This window comes from Epinephelus lanceolatus, chromosome 7 (assembly GCF_041903045.1).
Source record: "Epinephelus lanceolatus isolate andai-2023 chromosome 7, ASM4190304v1, whole genome shotgun sequence".
NCBI lineage: Eukaryota > Metazoa > Chordata > Actinopteri > Perciformes > Serranidae > Epinephelus > Epinephelus lanceolatus.
This window is the reverse complement of record NC_135740.1, coordinates 2,279,207-2,287,854: the sequence shown is the minus strand read 5'-3', so window position 1 is coordinate 2,287,854 and position 8,648 is coordinate 2,279,207. Positions and strand designations below refer to the sequence as shown.

The 8,648-nt window shown below is 45.8% G+C and overlaps 1 protein-coding gene across 1 annotated transcript; it reads left to right on the top strand.

Moving 5' to 3' along the window:
- Nucleotides 1-3,004: 3,004 nt before the first annotated feature.
- On the top strand, nucleotides 3,005-6,919 carry LOC144463921 (uncharacterized). Its single transcript, XM_078169672.1, has 5 exons — nucleotides 3,005-3,020; nucleotides 3,412-3,490; nucleotides 3,587-3,640; nucleotides 3,744-3,818; nucleotides 3,960-6,919. Exons 1-5 carry the CDS (start codon nucleotides 3,005-3,007, stop codon nucleotides 5,428-5,430), a joined length of 1,695 nt encoding a protein of 564 aa, XP_078025798.1. The 3' UTR covers nucleotides 5,431-6,919.
- The last annotated feature ends 1,729 nt before the right edge of the window (nucleotides 6,920-8,648 follow it).

Genomic DNA, 8,648 nt, shown 5'->3' with positions numbered 1-8,648 from the left:
GGATTCCAAGACGCTAAATTCGGAGGATAATAAGTCTTGTGTATTGGTAGCGGAGTCGGTCTTCTTCCTCCATGACAAACTCGTAGTAGTAGTGATCGTTAAACTCTTCTAGCATACCCAGCCATCAAAGTGTCTCAAGACGTCTTAAGATGTGTCTTAAGACACATTTGTTGAGATGTCTTGAGACGTCTTGGTAAGTCAAGACATGTCTATAAGACGTGTCTATAGACATGGGTCTTAAGATGTCTTAAGATGTCTTGAGATGTCTTAAGATGTCTTGGAAATATGAAGATGTCTCAAGATGTCTTAGAAATATTACCGTCTCAAGATGTCTTAAGGTATCACGATTCACTATTCCTTTTTTATCAGTTGAATTTAACATTTTAGCATTTTTTCCAGTTAAACATTCATTACAAATGTCAAAAAAGAATGCAAAACCATATGAAAATACTCAGCATTTAATAATAAAACATAGTATGTACAGAATGATTATGTTTATAAATTGATTACATTTATACAGGTACCCTACCACCCCCCCCATGATTCCATTTCCTTATCATATGACACATACAGTACAGGCCAAAAGTTTGGACACACCTTCTCATTCAATGCGTTTTCTTTATTTTCATGACTATTTACATTGTAGATTCTCACTGAAGGCATCAAAACTATGAATGAACACATGTGGAGTTATGTACTTAACAAAAAAAGGTGAAATAACTGAAAACATGTTTTATATTCTAGTTTCTTCAAAATGGCCACCCTTTGCTCTGATTACTGCTTTGCACACTCTTGGCATTCTCTCGATGAGCTTCAAGAGGTAGTCACCTGAAATGGTTTCTACTTCACAGGTGTGCCTTATCAGGGTTAATTAGTGGAATTTCTTGCTTTATCAATGGGGTTGGGACCATCAGTTGTGTTGTGCAGAAGTCAGGTTAATACACAGCCGACAGCCCTATTGGACAACTGTTAAAATTCATATTATGGCAAGAACCAATCAGCTAACTAAAGAAAAACGAGTGGCCATCATTACTTTAAGAAATGAAGGTCAGTCAGTCCGGAAAATTGCAAAAACTTTAAATGTGTCCCCAAGTGGAGTCGCAAAAACCATCAAGCGCTACAACGAAACTGGCACACATGAGGACCAACCCAGGAAAGGAAGACCAAGAGTCACCTCTGCTTCTGAGGATAAGTTCATCCGAGTCACCAGCCTCAGAAATGGCAAGTTAACAGCAGCTCAGATCAGAGACCAGATGAATGCCACACAGAGTTCTAGCAGCAGACCCATCTCTAGAACAACTGTTAAGAGGAGACTGCGCGAATCAGGCCTTCATGGTCAAATAGCTGCTAGGAAACCACTGCTAAGGAGAGGCAACAAGCAGAAGAGATTTGTTTGGGCCAAGAAACACAAGGAATGGACATTAGACCAGTGGAAATCTGTGCTTTGGTCTGATGAGTCCAAATTTGAGATCTTTGGTTCCAACCGCCGTGTCTTTGTGAGACGCAGAAAAGGTGAACGGATGGATTCCACATGCCTGGTTCCCACTGTGAAGCATGGAGGAGGAGGTGTGATGGTGTGGGGGTGTTTTGCTGGTGACACTGTTGGGGATTTATTCAAAATTGAAGGCACACTGAACCAGCATGGCTACCACAGCATCCTGCAGCGACATGCCATCCCATCCGGTTTGCGTTTAGTTGGACGATCATTTATTTTTCAACAGGACAATGACCCCAAACACACCTCCAGGCTGTGTAAGGTCTATTTGACCAAGAAGGAGAGTGATGGAGTGCTACGGCAGATGACCTGGCCTCCACAGTCACCGGACCTGAACCCAATCGAGATGGTTTGGGGTGAGCTGGACCGCAGAGTGAAGGCAAAGGGGCCAACAAGTGCTAAACACCTCTGGGAACTCCTTCAAGACTGTTGGAAAACCATTTCAGGTGACTACCTCTTGAAGCTCATCGAGAGAATGCCAAGAGTGTGCAAAGCAGTAATCAGAGCAAAGGGTGGCTATTTTGAAGAAACTAGAATATAAAACATGTTTTCAGTTATTTCACCTTTTTTTGTTAAGTACATAACTCCACATGTGTTCATTCATAGTTTTGATGCCTTCAGTGAGAATCTACAATGTAAATAGTCATGAAAATAAAGAAAACGCATTGAATGAGAAGGTGTGTCCAAACTTTTGGCCTGTACTGTACATCTCAAAGCCACATTGTACGCATAAAAGACCAATTCTCCATCCGTCTTTCCGCTTCATTCAGACACAACAAAAACATCTGTATTTTGGACTGGTAACAATTTTCCCCACCCCCACATGGAAGTATCAGTAGTATATAGGGACCAGCTTTGCGCGTGCACGTGAAATGCGCGTGCGTGTGTGCACGCGAAACGTGCGTGCGTTGCCCACCCCCCCCCCCCCCCTCACACACGCCCCTCCCCCAATCCCCTCCCCCACAAACGTCATATGAAATCCTGCTCTCATTGGTTAAACATAGCGCCTCCTTCTGGGGGTGGTTCCGAATGAAACCGTAGCTATTGGCTAATCAAAAGCCCCTCCTTGCGTAATAATCCCCTCCCTCAGCCACCCCCCCCCCCTCCCCCCCCGCCGACCGATGCCCCGGACCGGAAAGAGACGATAAGTGTTGATTCAACACCTCGCCTACCCCAGACCATTGCGAGTGGTGCCAGGATGTCCGAAATCAGAGGAATTAAGAATGCCCAGGTGTTTTTTTACAACGACCCCCTGCTGTGCACCATCTGTTTGGTGTAATAAATGTTCAGACATGTCTGGGCAAAACATGTGAAGAAAGTACAGTAGCCAATCATACGGCAAGGCTAGACCAACATCCAATCAGGGTTTAGTGATGTGTGTCGTGCTTGCTTAATGTTTTACCCAAATGTATAAAAATCTCTGTGAAACAAGCAGAGGACATTTTCTTTAAAAAAAGGCTAAGTTGCGTGAAACACAGCGGACCCTTTTCTACTGCTTTACTGCGGACAATGGCTTCAATTAACGGTAAGCGTGCCTAAACTATATTGGATAACATTGCTCTCTAGATACTTAATTTTTCTCAGAAAAACATTCTAAAAACTACAACTACAAAAAAAAAAAAAAAAGTGTTTTCTTATTAGGCGCAGTTGCTGACGATTCCGGAGTTGAAAACCGTGCCCCTGCACCCCGCCGCACCGGCCGTAAGTTAAAATAACATTTCGTTGTGTGTGTGTGTGTGTGTGTGTGTGTGTGTGATCGTGTGTGTGTGTGTGTTTACTTATTTTCATTATTACTGATATTAAATTCTAAACATAATGAATGTATTTTCGTTTTAAATCTTGACCTAATGAATGTATTTTATTATTATTATTTTAAAGAGTGTGTTACTAGGCTAAATAATGGTATTACTTTCCAGCTGCAACACAAAGACGCACACTTTCGTTGAAAAGGCGCAGAACAGACCCTCCAGCCTCTGCTGCTAGAGATTTTATACCGTAAGACTGTTTTCTTTATATATTTTATTTATCATTAATGGGGGAATGCTTGCGGCATCATTGTAAACATCTGTTTTACCTCCTCTTTCTCCACAGTGCACAGCGCAGGCCGCTGAGACCCCTCCATCAGTTCTCTAGCGGGTTTAACACGTAAGACATAATGTTTTAATGCTACTTTATATGAATATTATGCTAATATGTGTCGGATACAGAATACTGCTAACATATCGTTTTTTTTGTTTTTCCATAACAGTGCCTGGGCGATTCACCAGGACTACCCATCTGAAAATTTCCAGAGGGTTACACCGTCAGGACAAGGATTTCTCACGTAAGACACGTCGTTATATATAATAATAATAATAATAATAATAATAATAATAATAGCAGCCTAATAATGATAATAATAATATTAATAATAATGATAACGTTAATGTTGTAATTTTTTTTATTTTATTTTTTTAATAAACAGTACTCAACCGCCTGAGCTGACGGCCACGCAAGAAACAAACGCTGCGGTAGCTGCGTTACTGGTTGCCCAGGGATTATCTGCGGGTGGAGCGTGGAGCGCACAAGGATCAGGCGGTGTAGAACCGGCTCCAGCGAGTGTTGAGGAGTGCTTCAACGACACATTCGAGGAGGTCGGGGAGTCTGTGAACTCGTTTCCTAACGGCCGAGAGGAAGTCGGCGGAACAGCGGGCGCCCAGCAGCGTGAGAGGGCATCGATCAGTGAGGAACACGGACCATCTCCTCCTCCTCCTCCTCCTCCTCCGCACCGGCGGCTATTTCATGAGGGAATATCTGTAGAGGCTTTGTGGAGTCAGCAGGAGTCGCTCTTCCCACCACTGGACACCAGCCTACAGCATCAGCACGAAGTAAGCAAAGATCTGTTTTCTACAAGTACACCTGTGAAGGCTGGCGTTGCTGATACTGGTGCTGCTTCTGCTCCCGCAGCGGGGAGAGGTGTGTGTGTGGGGAATCTCCCCACAATCCCTACATTATTAAGAGGTGATGACTATATTCCAGATTTTGATGACCTGTTAGACAGTACTGGTGATTACAGACACAGTAACTTACCCAATTTACTGACATTATCACCTATACCCGCTTCATTTCCTCCCCCTCCCGCTGTTTTTGCTGACGTTGTTGTTGAAAATGGTGAAGAGGAGAGCATAGTATTTGTTGACGTATATCCAGGCCAGGCCTCCACCCCGCCGCTACCCCCCAGGGTCCTCCTCCCCCCTCCATCCCCTATCCCTCTTCCCAGGCCTCCCCCATCAGCTGTTGGTGTTGTTGTTGATGCTGTTGATGAGAGCGTGGTATTTGTTGACGCATATCCAGGCCAAGCCTCCACCCCGCCTCCAACTACCCCTCCTCAGCCTATCCCTCTCCCCCTGCCTCCTCCAGTAGGTGTGGTTGTTGATGCCGGTGTTGAGAGTGTCGTAAACCATACGCCCCCGCCCTCCAGCCCTCCTCAGCCTCCTGTCCCTCTCCCCCTGTCTCCTTCAGTAGGGGTGGTTGTTGATGCCGGTGTTGAGAGTGTTGTAAACCATACGTCCCCGCCGTCCACCCCGCCTCCACCTACTCCTCCTCAGCCTATTACCGACCCTGTCTCACCCTCTGATTCTCCCATACCAGAGGCTGCTCTAGCAAGAGAGAACGTTTTGCTCAAAATCAGGTGCAGGCAGCAGGCTAGGTTAATCAAGCGCGAACAGCGGCAGAAAAGAATTGCCGAGACGCGATACCTCCTCCTGGCAAGCGAGCGGCGAAACCTGATTAGGAACAGTAAAACTAACAAGCGACGCTACAGAGCCCTTAATACACAGGTACAGTTGATTAAACAGAGCGTCGGTACCTTAATTGAACTACAGCACACAACCACAACATCAATAAATAATCTAGTAGACGCATTGTGTAGAAAAACAGGAACACACAGTAAGTAGACGTAGATAATGGCACCACCAAGGAAACTGTTAAAAACGAATGAGCACTCAGGTCGGGATGGTCGTTATGACACCGATGACGAAAGCACACATTTTACTGATAATGTCGATTCGTCCCAGTGCACTACAGAGGGGCGGCGTGCTTTGACAGGTACAGTTAGGGAACGTTTTAACACACCCTCTGGACCAGATGTATTGGCTAGCCACAGCAGTGTTATGCGCTGGTCCAGATACATTTTAAAAAGAATGCGGGGGATAGAGAAGAGAACAGCCCTGTTTTTAAGAGACAGAATTTTATCCTCATCATCATCGCCATCAGCACCACACGCATGTGGTTCAGGTTCTGGTGTTGCTGCTACTCCCGCTACATCTAATGCTGCTGTTATTGTAGAATTCGGTGTTAATAATAATAACAACAGTGACAATGATAATAACAGTGATGATAATATAGCCTCACCATGCCGCTGCTGTCAGTTCTGGGACTGTGAGTGTCTCCGGTGTGAATGTGTGCGTGATAGTGGGGTCTCTGCTGAACATGCTGCTGTCGGTTCTGGGGCCGTGAGTGTCTCTGGTGTGAATGTGTGTGATCGTGGGGTCTCTGGTGTGAATGTGTGTGATCGTGGGGTCTCTGGTGTGAATGTGTGTGATCGTGGGGTCTCTGCTGAACATGCTGCTGTCGGTTCTGGGGCCGTGAGTGTCTCTGGTGTGAATGTGTGTGATCGTGGGGTCTCTGGTGTGAATGTGTGTGATCGTGGGGTCTCTGCTGAACATGTTGCTGTCGGTTCTGTGAGTAACTCTATGGTCTGTCAACACGGTGCAGGAAATCCGGTAGAAGGAACACCCGCTGTGCCGTCTACCAGTACAGGCGGTGCACAGTTGTGTGTCCGTGACATACCTAGATTCAACGCTGCCGAATTTCGCCAGAGGGTCGATTTCAGAGACGTTAGTCTTGATAATATCACCCAGGCAATTGACAGTGTTAGAGAGAGGTTGTCAGGCGTGATTGGTGCAGCCTTAGAGGACTCTCCTGCAGGTAGTGTATTAAATGTGGTTTTGAGAGGACCATCTCTAGCCAGCGATGTGCAAGCTGTTTTAAGCTCTGACAACGCATATAACGCTGACGAGTTTTTGGAGGTGATCTCTCAAGTTGTGCAGAGTAATGACACGTCGCTGACAGATGATGATCTGGAGTTTGTTGTGACCGTGGCACGTGGTAGTAGTGGTGCTGGCTCTAGACTGAGGCTAGGAAGCGTCCCTTATGATGAAATTTTATCCAAGAAGGGAAGGCACCTGTATAACCCTGAAAACGATGGGTCTCAGAACAGTCTTTGTTTCTCTCTTTGTCTCGCCCATTTTGTTAATGAAAGCTTGTCTGCCGCTGATAAAATGCAGTATGCTAAACAACTGCATAGCGCTGTAGGATTTGATGAAACCCACAAGGTGTCGCTCTCTGATATCACAAAATTTGAAAATCACTTAAACCTAAAAATCGTAGTATTCCACCATGGTTCAGGGCGTAAACACCTACAGTGTTACAAAACCCATGACGCAGTACACGCCAGCACTGTGTGGATGTACCTGCACAATGACCATTATTACCTGATTGTAAATAAATCCGGTTTCTTTGGCGGTACCTATGTGTGTGACTACTGTTACGGTTCATACACAGAACCGTTTAAGCACGTTTGTAAATACCTCTGCAATGTTTGTTATACACCGTGTCACATGCACACAGGGGCCACTGTAAAATGTACAGAGTGTAAACGAATCTGCAAGTCCAGACACTGCTATCATCAGCATAAACACCCTCACTCTAAACACGATGCAGCGCCGTGTGACAAAGTGAAATATTGTGAAGAGTGCGGTAAAACCTACAAGGCGGCAAGAACGCAGCATAAATGCACACCACCAAAGTGTACACACTGCGGTGAGGCCCTAAATGAGAGCGATGCGGTACACCAGTGTTTTATCCAGCCGCTGAAAAAACAAACCCCACACACAAAATACATATTTTTTGATTTTGAGACGCGTTATCACGAGGGCAAGCACGAAGCAAACTTTGTGTGCGCTATGGACACAGAGGGAAACAAATTTTGTTTCAACACCCTGAAATGCGTTGACACGTTTGTTAAACGGTACCGGCAGCCAAAATATAAGGGGTACACATTTATTGCACACAACGCCTCTGGGTTTGATAATTACATACTGCTGGAATATTTTGTGCAACAGGGGATCCCTCCCACAGTAACCATGCGTGGCAGTAGGGTCATCCTGATGTATGACAAGGCATTCCAGCAACGCTGGATCGATTCTTTCAGCTTTCTACCCATGCGTTTATCCAGGACACCGGCTGCCATGGGTTTTGAGGACATGGAGAAGGGGTATTTTCCGCACAAGTTCAACACCGAGGCGAACGAGTACTATGTGGGCAAATACCCCGACCCCTCTTATTACGGGTACAACACCATGTCTGACAGCGACAAGCATAGGTTCATGATGTGGTATGACACCGTCCGTGAGAAAACCTTTGATTTCCAGACAGAAATTCGCCACTACTGTGTTAATGATGTAGAAGTGCTTCGCAAGGCCTGTCTAATTTATCGTGAGACATTTATCAGGTGCACAGACCTCGACCCGTTCGCGTTTACGACACTGGCGTCGAGTTGCATGGGCGTTTTCAAAACGCGTTTTCTACCCAAAGACACCCTCGCCCTCACGTATGAAGGCGCATACACCCAGCAGAATAAAACCTATTCTGAGGTGTCTATGCAGTGGCTGGAATACGTGGCCAAGGTAGAAGGCTCCGAGATTAGACACGCTTTGAACCGCGGTGAGCACCGATTTGGGCAGTTTTTTGTGGACGGGTATAACACGGCCACAAACACCTGCTACGAGTTTGCGGGATGCTTTTTTCACGGATGTGTCAAGTGTTGCGTCCAGACCGAAGTGAATCCTGTCACCAAAAAACCCTATGGCAGTCTGTACCACTCATTCTGTGAAAAAATATCAGCGTTGAAAAGCGTGCATGGTCTGCGTGTGGTGGTGATGTGGGAATGTGAGTGGGAGGCGCTAAAACGTTCAGACCCATCTGTTCAGGCGCACCTCAACACTTACAGGCCCAAAGAACGCCTCGACCCACGACAAGCCCTTTTTGGAGGGCGTACAAACGCCATCAAAATGTACCACAAGGCTGATAACGCAGATGAGAAAATCAGATA